General features: G+C 45.8%; 6 protein-coding genes and 1 non-coding gene across 7 annotated transcripts; 2 read left to right on the top strand and 5 right to left on the bottom strand.

The window, feature by feature from the left end:
• Positions 1-166: 166 nt before the first annotated feature.
• LOC118506316 (tetratricopeptide repeat protein 25) lies at positions 167-1,309 on the bottom strand. The gene is made up of 4 exons (XM_036043265.1): positions 1,195-1,309; positions 957-1,114; positions 619-862; positions 167-543 (listed from the first exon to the last, which is right to left on the bottom strand). The coding sequence occupies exons 1-4, from the start codon at positions 1,307-1,309 to the stop codon at positions 167-169; spliced, it is 894 nt and encodes a 297-aa protein (XP_035899158.1).
• On the bottom strand, positions 1,295-2,967 carry LOC118507340 (forkhead box protein D1-like). Its single transcript, XM_036045728.1, has one exon. It carries the CDS (start codon positions 1,683-1,685, stop codon positions 1,371-1,373), a length of 315 nt encoding a protein of 104 aa, XP_035901621.1. The 5' UTR covers positions 1,686-2,967; the 3' UTR covers positions 1,295-1,370.
• A 7,810-nt stretch (positions 2,968-10,777) lies between these two features.
• Trnaf-gaa lies at positions 10,778-10,850 on the top strand. The gene has a single exon. It is a non-coding gene; the product is annotated as a tRNA-Phe (tRNA).
• Positions 10,851-11,987: 1,137 nt separating this feature from the next.
• On the top strand, positions 11,988-12,968 carry LOC118507327. The gene has a single exon (XM_036045716.1). The coding sequence runs from the start codon at positions 12,095-12,097 to the stop codon at positions 12,710-12,712; it is 618 nt and encodes a 205-aa protein (XP_035901609.1). The 5' UTR covers positions 11,988-12,094; the 3' UTR covers positions 12,713-12,968.
• Positions 12,969-14,273: 1,305 nt separating this feature from the next.
• On the bottom strand, positions 14,274-15,375 carry LOC118507339. Its single transcript, XM_036045727.1, has 4 exons — positions 15,216-15,375; positions 15,072-15,128; positions 14,820-14,978; positions 14,274-14,469 (listed from the first exon to the last, which is right to left on the bottom strand). The coding sequence occupies exons 1-4, from the start codon at positions 15,217-15,219 to the stop codon at positions 14,360-14,362; spliced, it is 330 nt and encodes a 109-aa protein (XP_035901620.1). The 5' UTR covers positions 15,220-15,375; the 3' UTR covers positions 14,274-14,359.
• Positions 15,376-15,757: 382 nt separating this feature from the next.
• LOC118507239 (cyclic nucleotide-gated cation channel beta-3) lies at positions 15,758-20,751 on the bottom strand. The gene is made up of 6 exons (XM_036045491.1): positions 19,000-20,751; positions 18,744-18,928; positions 18,276-18,661; positions 18,060-18,209; positions 17,910-17,994; positions 15,758-17,826 (listed from the first exon to the last, which is right to left on the bottom strand). Exons 1-6 carry the CDS (start codon positions 19,965-19,967, stop codon positions 16,523-16,525), a joined length of 3,078 nt encoding a protein of 1,025 aa, XP_035901384.1. The 5' UTR covers positions 19,968-20,751; the 3' UTR covers positions 15,758-16,522.
• Positions 20,752-21,254: 503 nt separating this feature from the next.
• On the bottom strand, positions 21,255-22,897 carry LOC118507286 (inactive peptidyl-prolyl cis-trans isomerase shutdown). The gene is made up of 2 exons (XM_036045636.1): positions 22,724-22,897; positions 21,255-22,662 (listed from the first exon to the last, which is right to left on the bottom strand). Exons 1-2 carry the CDS (start codon positions 22,762-22,764, stop codon positions 21,399-21,401), a joined length of 1,305 nt encoding a protein of 434 aa, XP_035901529.1. The 5' UTR covers positions 22,765-22,897; the 3' UTR covers positions 21,255-21,398.
• Between the last annotated feature and the right edge of the window lie 178 nt (positions 22,898-23,075).

Here is a 23,075-nt window from a genome sequence, read left to right as displayed (position 1 = left end):
TCTACTTTAAACGGAAGGCCGTGCAGCACAATAAACTGTTGTGAAAACATTACAATCAATTAGAGCTAGACCTCCAGCTGGAAGGGTTCCTTAGGTACGTTATCACTTCCGTGAGTATTACTCCTAGTTTTGTTTCTATGGTGCTGCTGATCATTTGCCCGTCCCCTTACAACCATCGTGGAAGCATACCGTTGGCGCCGCTAATTTTCTTCGCATTCAAGCTGGTGCAAGGCTTTTGCTGGCGCCAGAACTCTTGTCTATTGTTGAGGAAGTTGATCGCATCCTTAGCGTACTCCGAGACACCTTCCGTGTTTGTATCCGCTTTGCGCAGATCCGGATGCTTGATCAGATTCTCCAGATATTCCTTGTCAATGTACAGATCACCCAACAGCCGACGGGAGGCACGCTTTTCCAGCTCTTCCCGCGACAGTTGATTGCGTTTGGCGGTCTTGGGTTTGTCCGGCTTGGCCGGTTTCTTCGCCGGCTGGTTCTTGGTGTTGTTACCGATCGTGTTCTCGATCGCTTCCTGCGTTTTCTGTACACCTACAACGGTGCATGCGGTAAGACGTTAGATGCGCTTTCGTTGAAAAAGGACACGGAACAGTTGGTCTCACTTACCAAGTCTAAAACTAGCCAGCTCCGGACGCAAACGCAAGCCACGGTGAAAAAACATCAGGCTATGCTCGAACTGTCCCAGGTAGTAGAGTGCTTCCGCCTTCTGGTAGATCGCCCGGATGTTGTTCTTGTCCAGCACGAGAGCCGTTTCTGCATCCTGCAAAGCTTTGCCCGGTTCGCCAAGCTGCAAGAAACATCGGCTTCTAGCAACCAGCGCGTTTTGATCGTTGTTGTTCATTTCCAAAGCCTAAAAAAGAGGTAAATTTGTATAAATGTACATTCTTCCTAATAAGGGGTTGCAAAAGCTTATAAGAAGCAGAGCAAAAAGGTGCCAAAAGTGCCTTAGAAATGAACAGAACAGCATTGTCCAAGTTCCCGTTCTTGATCTCACGCATCCCCAACGCCAAGATGGCACCCGGTTCGGCTTCCTCCGTTTGTAACGCTTCGTTACGCTCCTGACGCCGTTTGTTGATGAGGTTTTGCTTGATATCAAAGTTTCCTGTAACAGCGAAAGACAATTGCTAGGTCATACAAATAACCTTGGGCATGTGACCTCAATTGCAATATGGCACCACTTGCCTATACTAACGGCAGCGGCTCGATCTTTGTCGGTGTACACCTCATCAAAGTATCGTCGCTTCTTCACGTCAACTGGCTCGTTGAACAAATCTCTGCAGAAGAGAACCATACCCATGATTACGTGATCAGTGGATTACCGCCGTTTCGAAATCCGTTTCCGATTCCGTGCCAACTTCTCACCGATACTTTCTGGGTGCATTCTTATCACTCATATCGGAACAGTGGTCAGAAAACTGACGAATCAGGTGCGTATCCAGCTTGCCCTGGCTAGTCTGATGCTGGATGGTGGTCGTCTGGGGTCCACTGGCCCCACTTCCGCCAGTACCAGCTCCACTTCCACCACCACCACCACCACCAGCACCACCCGAGAACGTCACATTCGATTGCTGCTGATCATCGTCGTTGTCCGTTTTCAGACCAACGCGCACAAAACTTTGCAGCAGCTCATCTTCACCGCCCAATATTCCCAGAGCCGTTTTTGCGTTGCTCATTCTTGTAGTGAAGTTTAATTTACTTTACTAAATTCAAATTCACGCAAGTTATTTCTGGATACTCTTAGATCCCTTAAGGAACTCTAATAGAACTGCTTGAATAGGAACTTTTACTGCAGGAATTAAAACTTCTTGCACCACGGTTGAAACTGGAATGTGACCGAAATACCCGAGCACCAGACGAGAAAACCCCAGAGCGTGAGAGCGTGTGTACGTACCGGCACTTCACCGCGTGAAACCCATCACCTTCCACAAGGCCCCTATATACAGACAGCCACCTCTACGGGTGACGGAGAGCCATGGAAACAAACACTTGATAATCGATTTGTCATAAAACATAGTAAAAATTGCACGGTACGACATATAAAAGGAAACGGTGCACGGGCGCCACAGTTCCTTCGGAGTCAATGGGTCACCCAGAGCCATAGAAGGATCGGGTTCTTTGATGGTGTTAAGGTGCCAACACGGTGGTAGAGAGCCAAACATCCGACAGTAATAAATAAGCCAACCAGCCAAAGGGGTACGATTTCTCGGCATGGGGGGTGGGAGTCCATTTGGAAATGGCATTGCCGAACTTCCAGATAGGCTCAACAAACAATATTGAAGCGAGAGTCTAGGTTGCATGTCAGTCCGTCAAAGGCCTGGGTACGAAAAGGAAATAGGAAAATACAATGTGATACAAACAAAAAACTAAATCTGCATTTGGCAAACCTGGAGAAGGAACTCGAGACAGTCCCAACGGGAGCATGATGAAAAAAATCGATCAATACGATGCGTGGCCGAAGGATATAAAATTCCTTTTAGTTACACACTTTTGTCAATGGTTCGAGAAAAGGGAATTTGTATTTACTTATCATAACTAAACAACAACAAAAATCAGGCTCATTCAATGTGGTAAATAACATAAAACTCAAGCAAAAACTAACGAACCTACACCAAGTTTAATAGACCCACTAGGTGTTTGTTTGCCATGCCAAGCAGTTTTATAGTGTGCCCCTCAGTGTTCACTTCCGGTGCTAAAACTGAAGACAAATTTTCATTATGCACGGCAACAAGTTGTTGAAGCTAAATTTAACGCCACCGCTCCAAACAACGGCTCCAAATGAATGAATGACTCATTAAAAATAAGTTTCTTTCACTAACGGCAGGGGATTGGAAGAGGTAAAAGTTTGATGCCGTTAGTGTGCCCTAGAATTCCGATATACATCACACCCAACTCTATAAATAACACGTGCTGGGGTACGGTGCGCAAAAGGAAATAAATAGCATAGTCTGGAAACGGATTTACCTGGTCGTACAATCCCAGCGCTTTTGTGTAGTTTCGGACCTGGAATGCAATAAAAAAAGCATTATTTAATGTTGCAATATGTTGTGTTAAACTTGCTTTATATAAAATATAGAAACGTGCAAATCTTTAGGTAGTTTTTTTAGTAGTATACAATATTTTTTATATGCTGCCTAAATATTTTTTAATGCTTTTTTATTTAAAACATTAGCAAAAATATTTAAATTAGCAAATTTTCAATTTTATCCAATTCCTTGCTTGAACTCGCCAGTGCGAATGGAATATCCTTTCCCATGGCTTGGAACGTGATCTACACTAGCGCCGCGTATATGTCAAAATTACAAGCTCAAACGAAGGCAAAGCTTTGAGCGAGCAGAAAAGCTTCGCAGTTTCCCTACTAGACGCAGTTTCAAAGAACTAGACAAAACAACAAAATATGAATGACTTCCATTCGATTGCGATTAAAAGGTTGCAAGTTTCTTGTTGGTGAAAGATTTTTTTTTACACGTTTTACGATAATTCATCTTTGAAGATTCAAAACAAATTTAAAACAAATTTCTATCCATGAATTAGTTACTTTTTTCCTTCTTAGTGATTAATCAATTTTTGAGCAGATTAAGAAAAGTTTAAAATTTGTTGGCTTGTTAATTTACAAGCCATTTTACAACACAATTTTGTGTATCTTTAGTAAGATTGGACTACTCTGCGAATTAGAAAAGAGAGAATACCGAACACGGTAAGTCAGTATTAAAGTTTCATCGAAAAAGCTCATTTGACTTTGGCCGTTCATCGATTTCCAACAATATGAACTATTGAATGTAGCTTTTCTCTTTTTTTAAATATGCTAAAATATTTTATGTATGCTAGTTATCACGTATTTTCTTATTTTTCATTAATTTTCTTAGTTTAAAAAAATACTACTTATTGTGCTACTAAAGAAGATTAAAACTATAATTAGAAGTTTGGAAGTAGTTATGAAAGTAACAACAAATAAAATTAAGACAAAAGACCTAAATTAAAGTACAATCGCTAAAAAGGATAAGGCATACCTTCATATACTTCAGTGCCTCATCTCGTAGATTCTTTCCCGCCACTTCTATTTCATCGACTACCGGTTTCGACCCTTTCTGGCGCTTTTTGTTCATCGGTTTGTTCATCTTTCGTTGGTTGGCGCGTTGCTGAAATTCAAACGAAAACAAACGTTAATGCAAATCGTTTAATGTCTAGTACAACTCCACTATAAAAAAAAACTGTTTAGCCATCCCTTTAACCACAATTAAATGCAGTTCATCAAAGTTTGCCCAACAATAGGCAACCTTGACAGCAATTTGTTCTCGGCAGACCGCTTTCGTGCGATGAAATTTTCAATTATTGACGAAAATCGAACTTTATTCATGGACTGTGGCCCATCGTTGGCGGGCGGGACGTTACCGAAGTGGACCAGGAAAAATCATAAATCTTTTCCCGCATTGCTAGCAGCCGACCGGTATCGGGTAAAGCCGTCTTCGTCAACAAAAGCACCGGGAAGAACAAAACTGCCAGCTGGTACGGGCCGAAGGGGCACACATGCGGGGCCCCAGGGTTCACGAACCAGCGATCGTACACGGAAGGAGAAATAAATGCAAAAACAACCACAAAACACATAAAATCGATTATCTTATTAGATTTATGTCATATTGAATGTGGTTTATTCGGAGGTTCTGTGTTTTACGAGCCAAGCTGAAGGGCGCACTTTTTGTGTTTATTTTGAGCGTGATTTTTGTGTTTTTCCTTATCGGGTACGGTTTTTTTTCTCTCTTTTTGTGTCATGTTTGGTTAAAGAATTCTTGCCAATGTTCCGATCCGGTGGATGCAGTTGCAAACAGTGGCATTTGGACGTGGGGCCGATTTAAAAGCTAGAGAAAATTGAGATTCGTCCAAATTTTGACGAAATGGAAATTGACATATATTTAAGATGCAATTTTTCCTATGAGAGTATCTGTCCTTCAAAGATTTATTTTAATTAATTCCTTTGTTTAAAATTAAGTATTAAGTTTCCTTTTTCCACTTTTAGGAGAAAATATCCTAAAACGGATGATTTTGTAGTACGAATTGCATACCTTCAGGAGTAATGATTAAAGTTTTGCGAAAATTTTCAAATATTTCTACTTTGTTAAAAGGACTAGCCCAATTTAAAAGAAAAATATAAGAGAGCAATAGAGAAAGGCCATACGCAATTATAAAGCAATATACTCCCCAGCACAATAATTAAGCTAAATGAAGCATCACGAAGGGTTGGGAAAAAATGGACGATAACACAGTAAAACTAGCATTGAAACGTTACATCGGATGACGGCTGAAAGCTCTTCTTCAACCTTTCGTGCGCAAGTAACTTCCGGAATTCCGAAAGGAAAAAAACTTGAAGGAATGTCCTTTTCTTTGAAACTCCATCCATTTGGTTCACTGCAAATACTTTCACGAGCAATGTGGATGACACGAATAGGAGTTATTGTAGCACTTGATATAAACTTTTTTCCATACATTTTTTTCTTTGGAAATAATTGGAAAGCAATTTTGTCTTCAACAGATGTCCGGTAGTCTAGACATTATTTGAGTTCCGTCTAGTCCCCCGCCGTAGAGTTTAATGAGCGAACTCATTGGCAAATTAAAATCACATTTTAAGAACCACCATATCACTCACCATGCCACCACGAAACGCCTGTCGATTCATTTTGTATCCTTTTTGTTTGTGTCAATCGGGCGAAGCGAATTGAAGCAATCAACAATCAATCAAACGGGAAACACTTTTTAAAAATAACTTTCACCGTTATTTATTTAAAACAGACAGCCCCCACGCAGGGTTAATTATGTTTAACATTAACAATACAGTGCTCTATGGCTGTAGTTTTTGTTTGGTTAACAATCACTTTGGAGTTTTAACTGCAAACCTGCTCCTGGGAGCAGTTCTAACCGTACGGATAGCTCGCGACGAACTAAAATTCACATTCAATCGTTTTTTCGAACCATCCCCGTGGCAGAGGTATCGCCACACCAATACCACCAGCGGCCCACACGACCGGAAAGATTGGAAAAACTCAAGGTATAAGGAAATTTATTTTTATCCCTTTCATTATCGCGTTATCATCGCGCACATCGGTTATCGGTATAAACACGACCGAATCGCTGTTTTTTTGGCGACCGGGAGCGCTGACAGTGCGCAAGAAGTTATCCAGTCATGACAGGTTCACAAATTTATTTTTCGTTCAGGAATTTGTTGTGCTAGGTAAAGCGCATAACTTGGGCCAGCAAACTGTTTCGTCATTCTGTTGCTTCTATTATCGATGGTGGAAACGATGGTGGGCGAGCAATTGGATGTGGGATTCACCGGGTACAGGTTCGCTGGTGGGATTTGGCTTGTGAGCTTCAGCATAGCACCTACAAATATTTATATTCGTTTTTCATTAGCCTTGCATCAGCATCGATAAATTGGTAAAGAAAGTGAAATTCTGGATGTAGTCATCGTCGTTTAGAATCACAACAGGTAGTGTCTAAGAATTGTTTTTAATTACATGTGACATATTGAGATCAGCTAGTATGAATTTGCTTTATAATTCTTAATGTACAAGAATGGAAGGTTAGAAGAATACACGAGCGGATCATAGTACAAGCAAACTAAGCAGATGCCAGAAGCCATGAGCTTTCAAGGGAGGAGCTTTTTTGTCGATCCAGGCGTTTCTTCCCACAAGGCAACGTTGTGCGGTCTTCTGAGGCCCGATCATTTGTAGGGCTTAGGACTCCATAAGAAGCCTCGTAATTATGTCTCCTCTTAGCCTTTGGCTCTGGCTCAGTCAGCTGATTTGGATGTGTTAGGGGCGGTCTGGCGGTAGAGCCGACAACGGCATTGGCAGGAGGTACCCATCCTGACCATTCTGCCGTAGTGAGGACTGACTATTCAACTACGTAAAATTATTGAGTCTAGAGAGCCAGAAATGACAGGAATGACCTTAAGAGGTCGTTAGGCAAAAAAAAAAGAGAGGGGCCTCCAACATTTATTCTTCTTCATGGCAGGCCTTCAGGGGGCTTGATCCACAACGGCTAGAATCAAACTTTCAATTGGTTAGCTTACATTGATCTTGGGAATACTAGTGTTGAGTTGCTCTACTATGGCGAAATTTCTGGTCAATTGCGCTTCGGTCGAATTCCAATAACGGCTGATGAGGAAGCGAGTTAAAGATTGGAGTCTGATGTCCTGTTATTTAGCGGTCTAGAATATAGGTCATCAATTGCACGATGATCGCACGATAATAGCTCTGGGTTCTTCTTGTATTTTTAGAGGTTAGACTTAGACCAGAAACATAAGTCCTGTTTGAGTAAGTTGTTCAGGATTAAGATTTTCCACGATATATTCCACACTTTTGAAGCATAAAGTTTTGTTTTATTTTTCAGGTTATCTTATAGGTTATAGAAGGACGATCTTACAGTAAGCATGTTGGCAGAATCAAAATCGTGTGCGGGGTAATGGCTCCAGGATTTCAACCATTGACTAAACGGTCGCGATAAGGATTAATGTCTTGCCTATCTTTGCATGACTTAATCAATCTTTTTTTGTAACCCTGTGGTTATTTAGCAATTGGCACATCGCATGCAAAACCGCACCGTTCGTTGCTAAGCTATCACCTCAACCTCAATTCCCATTCCATATCCAACTCATTCATCTTGATAGTTATCTGGCCCCAAAATGATTCCCCCTCCTTTGGTTCCGGTTAAAATTATGCCACCATCGATCCAAGCACCATTTCGCATAATAGATTCCGACAGTTTCCCTAAAGGCGGTAACCACAAATAGTCGGTTACCACTACGACCACAGGATACAAAATAAAAAATAAAATACCCCCCGGCCACGAAAACGGATACCCATTATCCAATCAGTAAATCATCGAATTCGTTACAAATGACACGCATACCCCGCGTCAGACACATGTGCGCTGACACCACGAAACGCAACAATAAAACAATAAAGTCAGAACAACCGGCACGCAAGTAGAGTAGCGCTGGTAGAATTGAGATAGGCATTACTGTGGCCATTCCACCTATCATATCTTGCACCAAACTGCATATCTTTTTCGAATACACGGATTCACACGGAAGCTTGGGGTCTAGCGTGTAATAAAATGCATACGTTACGTTACCGCTTGGTGAACGAATCCGATGAAAGGGTAACAGTAGTAGAGGTGGCAGCGGATATCCAACTAACAGGTTGAAGACTTCATTTTGAGCTTGTTGTAGAACTTGTTTTGTGGTCGATTTCTTTCCTATTCCTTGTTTAGCTGTCACTTTATCTCACTCTATCACATGCTTCGGCTTAACAGCCGTTCAAATATTAACTGTTAAACATCACTTAATGGATCACATTGAACACTTGAACGATGTTTATGGATAAAAGCTCACTCACAAACTCCACAAGCAAATTAAAGCATTAAAATAATTCTCTAATTATTGCTTCTCGTCTCACAAGCAATCGAACCACAGTTCTTTACGCCTACAACACCAAACATCGATCGAACGCCATGCACCGAATGTTTCACCACCATGTCCGACACATACGCAGTTTGGCAAGGTACTGACTTTCGCCAGCAAACTTTTGGGATCCTTTGTGGTGTGCTGTGGCAATTTGGTGTTGCTTACTACCGACGACGACGACGAAAGCCGAAAGGAGCGACTTCCGATCGAAACACCGCCGGTCCGCCGGAATGTTTGGCTGAGCGAGTGAGTGACTGACTGGCTGGCTGGCTGGCTGGCTGGTAGTAACGTGCTACAACACGTGCCTGAACAACACGCCGTACTACCTAAGGTTTGTGGATGTGGTGGAGGTTTTGTCATGTAATTCACCCGCGGCTGGGTTGTTATTGTTCTCATCTTTTTGATTGAGAATTCGTTTGTTGTTGTGGCGGAGAGGCGTGCCTGTTAACCGGTACGACTAGGAAGTACACTCGACACGGGGTATTAAATTGCAATGGAGGATGGCGTTGGAGTATTATTACATCGATGATATTTTCTACTTAAAACTGTCCAGAAATAGGACATCAAGGGAAGTCGCGGGATACCGCCGGCGTGTAACACCAAAACCAAGCATATCAAGGATACGCGCTGGAGGGTTAAATTCATTTTGGTCCAATATTGATTAGACAAATATAATTTCAACACGGACAAGCTAAACCCGATAATAATGCCTAACCACGAAGGACGACCTCCTGTAGGAGAAAGCACCTGGGTGGGTGGGAATGGAAGGGTGGAGGCCACGCGAGCAAGGAGTGGGCAATTCCCTCCCGTGTGCCACACCGTTCCCATTCGGAATCGTTTAGCAGCGTGGAAAGCGGGAATTCATCAGACGAAAAAGTTTATAATTTTCATTACCCAGTCAATCGCTTGGCATGCAAAACCGGGCCCGGTATGACTCCGTGGCTGTTCGGGTAGTCTGTTTGGAAATTATGGTCCCAAGTTTAGTGAGAGCTCGGCACGCTCGGTAGACGCGAGACCCGTGCAGTGCGTCTTGCCGAGGTACGGCTGTGGGGTAACTCTTCATTTCGAAGCTTATAGCCAAAGTTTCCACTTTCGACAACCGGCCAGGTGCTCTGGTGGTGGTGGTTGGTGGGGACGTCCTGCAAAAGGGAACGCTTCATAGTTTTACAGGCAAAATAAGTTATGTGGCTTTGTTGGGTTCGGCGCACCGGTTTGTTGGAAAAGCGGCGGACGGATGACACCAAAACTTCGACGCGGGTTTTCAAACTAGATTAATGGTGGTGGTGGTGGTGGTCTGAAACGTAAATTCATCCTTTATTGCTTTTTAAATGTCTTGAAGAGGAGGCTTTTTATCGTCCAAAATCACGACAAAGTAATGCGGGAGGTCCTACAGTGGCTTGTTCGATCATCCCTTCGGAAACTGGCAGATTTTTCAATCGGGTTTAAAGCATCGGTATCGATAAGTTTATTTCGATGCTGTTAGCGCACTCTTGATGGGAACCCGAACCCCTCCCGAAAAAAGCAACCAAGACACGTGTTGTTTTTCGCTAACAAGTGACCTCCAATCGCGCGGGATTGAAGTTGAAAGTCACGGACTTAACCCTCAAACACCCCAACCGATTGCTTCAACGCGCGCGCGTGTGTGTGTGTGTGTTTTGTGTAGTTTTGATTTTCAACAGTCCACGGCAAATGTAGAGAACTAAAAAATGAAAAAAAATAACGGCAAAAATCAACAGTATGCTAAAGCGCGATGCCAAGGACGACGCCTCGTTCGGGCGTGATTTGAAACAGACGGTTAAGAATGGCAGGCCTGCATTAAACCCTTGGTATCAAGCACGCTGCTGATAATATACGCACTGTTTATGTTCCAATTCTGTGCAAGCCGCTTGTAAACATAGGCTTGCCGTAATGTTTGTAAATACAGTTTCGTTTTCTAGAACATCTGCATGGTGCTGAGATTTTTTTCTTTGGCACAGGCTCATGCACCTTCAAGAGTTAAACGAGGGGCAATCGAGCATAATCGTCTTTAAAAATTCTCCCTTCCGCATGCAAAGCATAGCATTTTGCCAGTGTATGTGTAATCGTGACGTGCCGAGTGAAAAATGCATGATCGTGACTGCCTCAAGCTGCACCGTTCGGTAAGCATCGACTGGACTGATAATAACACGATGGTGTTAATCAGCATGCAATGTGTGATAATGAAATTGCAGTTGCATGTGCGATCATACCTTCTCAGCATAATGATCGACCCCGATTGCATCTCTGGAAGCCAATCTAAAGCTGCTGGTGGAGTGCAGCTAGTATCGAGCCGAAATAGCTCAGTTGGGAGAGCGTTAGACTGAAGATCTAAAGGTCCCCGGTTCAATCCCGGGTTTCGGCAAGAAAGAAAATTCATTTTTATGTGTGATAATTAAATACTGTGCCCTTATGCTTGGGTCGTCGTCTCTCTTCTTCTCCAGGCTTTTCGGTGGCGGCTTTATGCTGTTGTTATGCTGCTAGCGACAAACATGAAGGAGACAAACTTCGTGGGTTTTTTTGCGACCCCAAAATTTGCATATTTTGTTGAATATTCATTACCTCTCAACCATGTCCTGTACTGAAAGCATAATTGAATTACAGAAGATTAGCACTTTGCCCTAAGTGTTGACTACGTTTATCTTAAGGGTGTAATTAATTGTCGTGTGGAGAACCTTGCCATTGAACTTGAAGTTGTTTGTCTGGTAAATTCGAAAGAGAATTGCTGCTTCAAGTGTCAGAATCCATCGCGACCTAAACCTTTAAAGCCATTGCGATTAATGCACTAGCTAATGCTGCATAGCTCAAACTGTCACCCACGTCGGTGAAGATGCCATCTATTGCTCCAAAAAAGGAATGCGAAAGGTGAAGATCAAGATCAGGCTGAAGAGAGAGCAAAACAACAACAACAAACCGAACGTCTATACGCCCCAATGGTCCCCACTAGGACGTGTTCCAACCGAGCCTTCCGCGGAATATCCATCGTTTATCTGTCAGACCGAAGAAGGATCCACTTGTGCATGCCTTAGTCGTCTGGGGGAATGGAGGGGGACCGTATAATTTATGCCACTAACGATCACCATTCCACATTATTATGCGCAACTTCTCACCGGCTATGGTGGTGCGAATCTTAGCCCGGCTCTTCTCAACCTTTCGCACGCGCAACGCCGGTTGTTATCTTCCCTGATGCACGGGACCAAAAACCGAGCGCTAGTCGGACGGTAGATGACCTCGACCGAGACCGTGCCGCCGGAGAGCCGTCTTGGGTCAGACCGGGTCGGAAAAAGGCAGCAGTGCGCATCGCCAAAGCTGGTTCATCGAACCAGTCGCGTTCTTGCGTTCTGGGGCTGCCTGTGCCCGGGGGACATAGAAAGTGAAACTTGTTCTTGTGCCCCAAAACTGGTTCGCCGGTGCCGGCGATTGGAGCATTCGGCGGAAAGGAAAACCTGCTCGCCGGCGTTACCCGGCGAGCAAGACAAAAAGATGCATTATAAATAGGTCAGTCTGGAAAAGTGGCAATGTTAGTTCCAGTTTGGCTGCCGTTTGGCGAATATCATCCGGCCAAGAACTTTACACCTCAGTGTTTTACGTGCCCCCCAGTGTAACAAGATGGTACCCTCGACAGCTCGCAGTGTCACGTTTGCGGTGTGTTTGGTCCTGATCGCGGCAACGCTCGTGAACAGTGCGCCACAGAAGAAGTTCCCCTTCACGAAGCCACGTTTGGCCGTCCCGGAACCGGAAGCACGGTCAAGCGCCGAAGACGAACCGGCCACATCCGACGAGGCTACAGCACAGGAAGCGAGTGAGGAATCGCTGGAGAAGATACAGGCAAAGTCGGCCCAGTACTCGTACGACACCTCTGTAAACGATACGATCAACGATCATGCGATCATGCGCCAGGAGGAACGCAACGGCCTGTCGCTGAAGGGCATGTACTCGTACAGCGATGGGTTCTTCAAGCGCACCGTACACTACGAGGCCGACGATAAAGGTTACCGTGTGGTGAAGGAGATTAACATCCCGATCGGTAATGGGCCACAGGTCGATCCGCATGGGAAGGCCGACGTATCATCCTCCCTGACCGGTTCGTACTCGATCACCGCCGATGACATTGCCAAGCCGAAGCGTAAAGGAGTGTCGGCGTCGGAGGAGGATGCGGCGGCCACATCATCGGAGGAAGAGCAGCCGGACGACGATCAAGCGGAATCGAACGAGACACAGCAGTGAGGGAAGTAGTTTTGCGCTGTTATTACCTGTATTCGGTCCGGTTGGTGTCATGCAATAAACAAGCACGTGTTATTTATGAACAAATGCGCAGGATGTTGTTGATGATCGTTGCTTTAGAGTGCGTAGATCTATTCGTTCGGAGTGTATGGTTATTCTACCGAAATTAGAAATATGACCTTTCGATCTAAAATGCCAATGTTTAGTTTAAACAGATTTTGAATATAACCTCATCGACAAGTATTTGAGTTAAAGGCAATCGGCAAAGTCCCTTCTTTCTATGTGATTGATCATCCCTCTCTCTCTCTTCTTGGCCTAACGACCTCTTAGCTCATGCCTGCCATTTATGGCTTACTAGAGTTAATGATACCACGTAGTTGAATAGTCAAATTGATTCCTTGACAGTCCTTCGTTGGTCCATCAAATCTTGCACCAAGGCTCAACAGTCTTCTAAGAGGGATCGCTTGTCTGACCGTGCGCATTCTGCTGCTCTTTCATCCTAGAGAATGCCTTACTTGAATGATCCAGCCCTTTTGCTCGGCAGAAGGTTTGCCTATCGGGTTATAAACTTTCCTTAATTATTCCAGAGCTCCAAGGACCTGCAGAAACCTTGTGTCTTTTATTAAACAACTCGCCAATAACAACTTTCGCCTTAAGATTGAAGATACTATAATAAAATCTTAGGCTTGAAATATGGCTTATTTCTCCCATAAAAATATCCCCTGACACGTGATCCTCGACTGGTTCTCATATTTCACAGGCTTGTGGTGGCGTGGAATTTATTGGCAGAGTCAGAAGTCAGACAGTAGAGCCGTCCCGGTAATTGAAGCTCAGAGTAAGAGTGTTTATCTAAAACCTGTTTCTCATTAATCCATACTCGGCATATTATTCATCCTAATCGAAGCCGCAATTTCCTGGATGATCGGGATGTGGGATCGAGTTCTCTGCAATACCACACCAAAAAGACTGGACTGAAGATCGACATTATGAGGATGAAGTCAGATTCGCTGTGACATCACATTGTTGAGTGTTTACGCTACAATCAAGTCCTCGAGTTTCGTGTTCTGCTTGACTGTTCTTAAAGTATATTTAGCTTTTAAAGTTGCTGCGAAGCATAGCAATTAATACATCTGAGATGACAACGCCGCGGGCAAAATGTAATGGAATTCTAAACATGGTTGAGCTCTGCAGTATTTGTTAAAGAGATCTTACTTACTTACTTATCAGGCGCTACAACCGCTTTGCTGTCTTGGCCTGCTGAAACAATCCTCGATACCGCTCACGGTTTAGTGCCGTCGTCTGCCAATCCGTTATCCCGGCCGTTCTGGCGGACGCATCAACGCCATTACTCCATCTCAATTTGTGCCTATCACGCCTCCTCTGTCTGTTTGGACGGCCTAAAAGGACTTTACGGGGTGGATCGTCCGGTGTCATTCTCGTGACACCGAAGAGATGTCTTGATTAAATATTACTTGACGTACCTGAATGGGAATTCATACCGATCCTTCATAGAAAAGCCTTTCGAATGATAAGTCACAATAGCTCAAATCATCTAACAAAACTCTTTAATGCGTAACATACATGATTTATTTCATAAATCTCCCTTGAACACCCACAAATACAACTTAAACTCCACTCCGATTCCGCTCATCACGCACGGACACACTTCTGGCGCTTGGTGGCTGGATCGGTACCACACTTCTCGAACGAGTTGCACTTGGCACTGCCACAGTATGAGCCCGAACCGGAACTGGAACTATCTGCAGGTGGGTGCCATTTTGACCGGGAGTTGGAAAACATAGCAAGAGGAAAAGGAAAAAACACGAAAAATAACCAAAAACAACGAAAATGAGCCGTTATTAATTAAGCATATCGGAGCCAATCGTAGAGTTATTATGGACAGGTCGAGCATTATTTCAGATCAGAGACGCCAATACTGTAGTGTCGATGTCGACACTTTAGTAGTCTAAAGCGAAACGGTCAATCTCGTCAACTTCGGTTAATCGTGCAAAATGGCTAATCAGCACTGAACTCCACTGCCCTGCAAGACCCCTCCCCAATTACAAGGAGGGTCGTAAAAATGTGGGCCACCGGCGCCCCGATTACTTACACTTGTTGTTGCTCTGCTTCAGTTTGCTGCGTTCGACGCAGGATTTGCGATTGCAGGAGTTGGCACAGCATTTGCCACCGATGTCAGCACAATCACGATCGCTCAGACAGGTCGGCGAGCAGGATGCCACCTTGGACGCTAGCGGACACTCATCTCCAGCTGTTGGGACAGACACATTGCACAAGGACCGGTTGGTTTTTTGTTAGTCTGCAAGCGAGAAACCACGCAACGGTGCACTCTGTACATGCTTACCAGCACTCACGATGACGACACACAGCGCTAGGGCCAGGGCAACTAGGGCGAGCTTAGCTGTTAGAAGGGGGGGGTAACACATCATTTGAATGAATGAATAGTTCGGTAAAAATCGCAGGCTAGTCAGGCAACTTTAAGACATACCCATGTTGGTTCAAGTGTTGGTTTGAACGATCCAAAAAGCGGTTGAACGAAGTCTGTGAACGAGTCTCACTCTCGGTGGACGTTAGATGATGAACTGATCTGAACGAGTCTCTAGACGCGTGGAGATAACTTGTGCATTTTGAATCTCTCCCACCACGCTGAGTTCCTGCTAGAGTGACCGAACTACTATGGGAAAGATTTTCTTAACGATGGACAAAATATTACAAAAATTCGTACGGCAGATGTTCCTCGAGAGAAACTTTCCAAGGCCATTGGCTATTGCCTTGCTATAGTCTTGTGTGTTTTATTATGTTTTTTTTATTATTCTATCCTTGTGCTGAACCTTGCGATAGTGTCCTTCACCATAGTGTGACATCATGCGTATGTAATAAAAATTCCCTCTTCCCCGAATGCTTACCTACCTGCTCCTTACGTCGGAAACTGGTTCTATCCAGCGCAGGTTCTATCGGTCCTGAAGGACCGAGCCTCTACTAATGCGAAAATTATTCTCACAAATCCAGACCCTGTACACAACGTGGCCATTATATTTTTGTAATCAATTTTATTCATAAATCTTCAAGACACAGAGATAAAGAGCGTGGCACAACGATGTACACCGAACACGAATGCTAACAATTATCGCTACAGGGTTTACCTTTGGTAAATGTTTAAAAAAGGTGACATTAAAACTACTATCAATCGTTCGTTCAACAAACGACACGCCACCATGCTTCACTTCCGCTAACGACGTTCATTTATCCCAAAGGCCAACCATATCCAGATATCCCCCAAGGCATGGTAATTGTGTGTGTGTGTGTAGATTCCATCACTGATATCGGCCATCCGTCGATCACGTTCCCGTGGCTTACCTTGCCCCGAAGTCGCACACCTCTCTTTGTAGCTCCCATCACAGCAAGGTGGCGCTAATTTATTGCCCTGCAGTATGCACGCGACATGCACCGGCGAAGGCGAACCTTACAGCATTGATGTTACGATACGCAAAATAAATGTCCAACGTGTAGAGAGGGACCGCGGAATGGCGTCGTGTTTGGTGGTGGTGGTGTTATTAAAGGCAAATGTATGACCGAACCGTGTGGCGCACTTCGCGTCCATCTTCTTTTTTTTTTCAATTCCCAGCGGATGCTACAAAGTTAGCTTGCTTCGCTTTAAAGATACATAAAAATGATTTAGGGCACAATAATACTTTAAGTGAACATGTTGAAAGCGATCGCTTTACATGGAAACACACAGATAGTGCACATTTAGCACAAACATTGTTCAACATTCATCCACCGCAGTATCGCAGTTTAAACTGACGACTTTTCCTGACCGTCGTACTCATCCTTCGAAAGCTCGTGCAGCAGCTTGTACTTCTCCGCATCGGTTAGATTGATGTAGCTATTGTTTTCCATCAGCTCCTTCTTGATGCTGTACACCAGATCGCAGGGCAATTCTACGTTCTTTTCATTCTCGATTTGCACCTCAGTCGTATGCGTGATCTCTACGCTACGCATTGAGGCCGTTTCCGCGGCCGTTTCATGTTCCGCGTTGCTTTTCTCCTCCGTTCCGATCCGGTTCTGTTGTTGCCGATCCGCATCGTCTTCCACCATCGGATCGATCGTTTTGAAGCCCTGCATTAGCAGCTGTACGGCGGCCGACTCCTGAGGCAACGCTTGGATAACCGTTTTCAGTAGCTTCGGAGAGGTAGGATCCTGCGGATTGCGGATCACTACATCCGCCTCACTATCCTTCGTGTCGATGCTCTGCTGCGATTCGGCCTTCTCCCGAGCGGCATTCTTGCGCATCAAGCTCTTGGCACGCTTCTTCAGGATCGCTTGTGCGTTCGGGTAGTACACGATCGCTTCGTTTAGATCCGATTTCGACAGCACAAACAGGTTGGAGAATCCTTTCGAGCGAACGTCCGCCGTACGTCGGTTTCCTTCCGCACCATTGATCGCTAGCAGACTGATCTCACCAAACACGGATCCTTCGTACAGTGTCGCTAGCACCACATCGTTCCTCGGCCCTCCCATCACCTGCACTTGGCCCGTCTTCACGATGTACATCTCCTTGCCGACCTCTCCCTTCCGGCACACGTAATCCCCGGGCAGGAATGTGACCGATCGTAGCTTTAGCACGAGCTCGCGCAGCAACGCTTCCTCGCAGTCGGCAAACAGCTGCACCTTGGAAAGCGTTTGAATGTGCACCGAGATAGCGATGTCGGTTTTTAGGTTGGCCGGCAACGCATCCATTATGTGCGTTTCGTCGAGACATTTCTGCTGCTCCCAGGTGAAGGTAAACCACATCTTGACGCGCCGCTGCAGATCGGTCGGCAGGTTGAGCCGGCGCATGTACTCCAACGTTTCGTCGACCAGCTGCTTGTACTCGGACTTGGAACGGGTTGCCGTCGCTATGATGTCCCGTATCTGGCCGATAAGCAGCGCGAACACAAACACACCCATCAGCCAGGCGGCGGTCATGAACATAAGCTCTCCTTCCTTCTCCGGCTTTGGGTTTTTGCCGATGGAGGTGGCTGTTTTCGTGGCGAACGCGAAACACCGTACGTACGCGTGTCCCTTGTTGTTGAACACCCATCGATTGGAACCGAGTCCTAAATGGGAGGGGGGGATCGAGAAGGATAGGTGAGAATTCGTTAGCGGGACTCGTTTAGGTGTAGAGAGACGCGCGAGTTACCTTGATAGGCGCTGTAAGCATAGTAAGCGCACGCTGTCAGGTGTATCATGTACAGCATGTAGGTCAGCGTCTTCACTACACGTATCTGCAAAGGATATTCAGTTTAGTGGCACAATATTTAGGAGAAACGGGCTTCAAAAGATTACTTACAATGTGTGGCGAAGAAATGACTCGATCGATCAGCTTGAAAAACTCCCAAAAGCTTTGTATCTTCAGAAGTCTCGGCGCTCGAAACACCACGTGCTCGGTTCCGAAGCGGAGATACAGCAGATCCAACGGTACCAGCGCCAATAGGTCCATCTGCAGAACAGAGATATTTCACCTTTTTACTGCCAATTGAATGGGGAATCGTCTCTCCATCCCTACCTTAAACTGTAGCTTACGCATATAGTTCTTGCGCGTGAGGTGTTTATCCTTCACCCAAAACCCTTCGTACAGGTACATCAGCCGATGCTTCACGAACAGTATATCCAGCAGATAGATCACATCCGCACAGATGTCCATCGCGATCCAATATTTGGTGTTTTCCGGCGTTTGATAGGGAAACGACGATCGCAGCGGTATGACCCACGCATTGTACAGGAACGAAAGTGACACAATAAACAGCCAGGCAATGTAGAACTTTCCTTGCGGATCGAGCACATTGTCGCTGCGGCCGCCGCAGCAGAAGATGGGACAGAACAGATAGTGGCTGCAGTCCGGTGTATCGGTGGCTGATTGAAGCGTTAGGGCGGAGTTTTGTATCGTACGCTCTGGGTAGGAGCAGAAGAAGTAAATTAGAAAGGTTGAGGGATCGGACCTTAGTTCCGATGGGAGGAGTTGTAGCAAACTCACGGTTCACGCTGTGCTTCTGCATGGAGGGAGCGGTTGAAGGAGCACTGGCACTGCTGGACGGTGTTGGAGGAATTTCGATCTTGCTGCGCATCTTCCTGGTACGCTCCGAGAAACGGTTGGCCAAATGGCGTAGCCGGACAGTCACGAAATCATTCCCATTAGTTGGCACAATCTCCGAGGGAGCTCTGTTGGAGAAGGAGACAATTCAATAATGAAGTGTGTAAAATTAATATTTAAATCTCTTACTAAGACTTACTCCGAATTTCGTCTATCCTCCAACGGCTCTATCGAGCACCCATTAGCATTCTCGATGGGCTGGGTGTCGTCGGTCCGCTGCTGGCATTCGTGACTGTTAAGCACGCTCGGAACGTCAGCAGACATGGTCGGAACAGGGGGTGGTGGTGAGGACTCGTCCTCACACAGCGACGTTCCTGCCGATTCCGTCACGCACATCTGCAAACTTTCCACCGGCGTATCCACCGAGCTGGATCTGGAATCGAGCCCATCATGCTCGCCCGTCGAGTAGTGCTGATGTTCTAACTTGACCAGCATATTGTTCTCATCGTTAATAATCCGCTTCACCAGCTCGTGCGTACTTCGCAAATTCGATACCGCATTTTCCGCCTCCTGACAGCCAATCTTCCCGTTCCGAAAGTACAGCTTCGACTTGTAGCCACCCTTCGGGCTGAACGATTTGATGCGCCGTTTCTGGGTAATGTTCACCTTGTAGGTCGGAGAGCGCAGCACCTTCCGCTGGCCGTCCGGTGTTTTGATGGTTCGATTGAAACATTTCTTCGTCGGGCTGCACTTGTTGCGGATGAGCTGCATGGTGCGTTCGGCCGCTTTACGCTGCCGTTCGCGTAACGATATTTGCTCATCCTGTTCACGCTCGCGTCGCAAAATGTCCTCGGTCACACTGATAAAGTCTTCGATCTCGCGTATATCCTTCGAAATTTCTTCCAAGCTTTTGTGTAGCTTCACCTCATCGCGGCTACCGGTGCGCGGTAGGGCACTGCTGGATCCACTCAGCCAGGCCGGTTGTCCTGGGATTACTGGTCGCGAACCGAACCGCCCATACCCATTGTTGGCCCGTGGCCATCCGGCAAACGGGGAGAGGGATGGTGGCGGTGACCTTGGCGGTGGCCAACCACCGTCCAGCGAGAGCACTGTCTCCGAACGGGATCGATTCACCTGCACGACACCCAACGGTGCAGAGGCGGACATCGCGAACGACCGAGCACGACTAACGGTGGCGAGCGATTAATCAGAATTGCACGTTGACCAGCGAACACCTCCCACCATAGTGCTGCCGAGAGCGGCGTTGATGACCGTGACGATAGAGTAATAACGCCTCTATATGGCCATCGAGTTACCGAATACAGCAACCGTATGGAGCTGCTGGGAGGATGGCACAGGCACGACTGCTGCTGAATGCACAATTAAGCCTGCTAGAGGTTACCGATTATCGCACTCAAGCTTGGATCCGCAGCCAAACGAACGAACGAAAATCGATATCGCAAAGCGATTGTGGCTTGCGCTATTTCTATACGGGGTGGTAAGATGATACGTTTTCTAGGATACGTTTGCCACACTCACTGTGTCCTGACAGACTGACTGACTGTGGGCATTCGAAACGGAGAAAGGATCTATGTTTTTTTTTCCTACGCAAAACATGGATTGTGCGCATGAGCCACCCAATACGCGGTTGTGTTTTGGAATCCAAATACTATACTCCAGCGGGCAAAACTGCATGATGCAGAAGCGGCACGTGGACATTTGTTTATTTACCGAGCCATTGAGTTGGAAAATGGGAGAAATGTGTTCAATTTTCTAGCGTTAATCGGATAATTTGAAGCACAAGAAATGTTTCCACCCAATTGATGTAATGATGATACAAATTGTGGAAATATTCGAATTCGAGCTAATGCTTCGGACGTCGTGGTTCAAACCTGCTGTGGTGCGCTTTCCCATGACAAGTAAGCTAGAATCCGCGTCTGGTGGAACTTTACATGCATTGTATACTATGAGCCTCACAATGACAATAGTTGAATATCCAGGCCATTTTCCAACTCCGTTTGGGTCTACCAACCGTTCTCTATCCATGAATATTCGCCTAAAAGAATTTTGCTGGCTGGGTTGTCCGGTGTCATTCTCATTACATGACCTGCCCACCGGGGATCCTAGCGAGTTTAACTTCCAGCACGATCGGGATATCGTCGTACAGTTCGTACAGCTCGTCAGTGTAATGGCTCCTCCATTGTCCTTCCACACAATTGGAGCCAAAAATCCATCGTGACATCTTCCTATCGAACTCGGCTTGAGGCTGAGGATTACATCAGTTAGGTTTCTTTCGTAGCTTCAACGAGCCCACACTGTTAAAATCATATGCTCAATGTACAAAATCTAGTTTAATGAATAACATTTGCAATAACGGCGCAAATATCTATCTCTCTCTCTCTCTCTCTCTCTCTCTCTCTCTCTCTCTCTCGTTCTGTAATTCTCCACAAATCGTTTCTTCAATGATAGTTCAAATTTATTACAAAGACAAGGAAAAATAATAGCATGTAATTTTTGAGTATTACATTGCATGTAAATTGGCAAACACAATAATGGCAATGATACTCCTGCTCCACCTATCCCGACCGACCGACGGTGTTACTTCTGAAATTTGTAATGCTTTTTGTTGTTGAGCATGTGAATGTTCAGCTTCAGGTTAAACTCGTCGGCCAGCTTTTCCAGCACCAGCACCTCCTTCTCGGAGAACATGTCCGGCAGCGAGAGCGTGCTACACTTGTCGTCCTCCAGAAACACCTTCATCGATTCCCTTATATCCTCCGCGAGTGCGATCTCTTCCTTTGAATTATCCTGCTGTTTAGCCGCGTCCATCAAACCGAACGCTCGCGTCCAAATTCGTTTCTCCTCCTGCTGATGCTTGGCCGAACATTCGTTCAGCTCCTTCAGCGTGCGCTGTATGTTTTCATCCTGCGGCTCTAGTCGTTGCGCACCCAGCAGACACTTGCGCGCACGATCATATTCACCGATTTTCAGCAGCGCTTTACCCTCCTGGTACAAGATCTTGGCGTTCTGGTGAACGTTGCACAGCGTGCGCAGCGTGTTCACCATCCGGCAGGCATCTTTCGGCTGGTCGCGATGATTGTAGCACACGGCCAGACTGGTGTACAGTGCGATCAACGTTTTCTGCTGCTCCTCCTGTTCGGTTTCGTCCTTCAGCTGGCACATCTGCAGCGTATCGACCGCTTCCAGATACTTTACGATCGCTTTCTGCACCAAATTGCGCTTGAAGCAGTCTTTCGCGTACTGGCGGGTCAGTGCCACCTTCTCCTTGACCGTTGCGTACGATCGGCGTTCGGTTTCGTTTAGCTTCGCAAGCGCATCACCATCGTTGGCAGGGCTGGCGCTGATCAGTCGAATCACAAACAGCGCGTCGGCCTTCGGTTTAATGCGCGGTGGACAGCCGACCACACCGTACAGCAGCTGGTAGGAGATCACAAACTGTGCCTCCTCGCTGACACGCATCGTCTTTACCGCTTGCTCAAACCCGAGCAGCACGTTGTGCGCTCCCAGCACCAAACGGAACGGTTTGTCCCGCAGCGTGGAAGAATCGAACGGTTTCACTTCCTTCTCGAAGAACGCATTGTAGTCGACCGTAACTTGCGTATTGTCCGGCAGTTCCTCGCCAACACCCGCCTTCGTGATGCGTTTGTAGATGTGTTCGCTTACCGGTTCCATCTCCTGGCGCAGCTCGTCGAACGTACGGTCCCAGGGAGTGAACAGCTGTTTGTACTTTTCCTCATCCTCGTCCGCACTGCCATAATCGTCCTCGATGAAGTATTCTTCGCCATCATCGTCCTTGAAATCGGTGTCGATTTGGAACTCGGTACCGCCGTTGAGCAGATCGCTAAGCAGAAGAATAATATAAATACTGCGCTGCTAGTGCTTGGTTTTTAACTACACATTACCTCATGTTTATCGGTGTCTTCAACATATTACCGGAATCCATCGTTTAAGCGTCCTGAGAGTTTACGGGAGTTTACAACGTGCTTCTTCAGAAATGGTTTCTCTTTGCTGAGAAGGAATGAAAACGCGCTGAGGTAAACAATTTGTGGAACTGTCAAAATAAGCCGGTTTGATTGTTTGTGCTCCTGTCAGTGCTTGCCAGGAGTGTCGAACTCTTATTTACAAGACGACCGAAATTAACTTTTTATCCTTTTTGACAAAAACGTATTAAACACGGATTTTTAATATATTTTTAACACTGTTTATTATCCTTTTTAATCCGTATAAAGTGAAATTAAAAACAAATAGGAAACC

This window comes from Anopheles stephensi, chromosome 2, assembly GCF_013141755.1.
Source record: "Anopheles stephensi strain Indian chromosome 2, UCI_ANSTEP_V1.0, whole genome shotgun sequence".
In the NCBI taxonomy this organism is placed as follows: Eukaryota; Metazoa; Arthropoda; class Insecta; order Diptera; family Culicidae; genus Anopheles; species Anopheles stephensi.
This window is presented reverse-complemented; position numbering and strand designations above follow the sequence as displayed.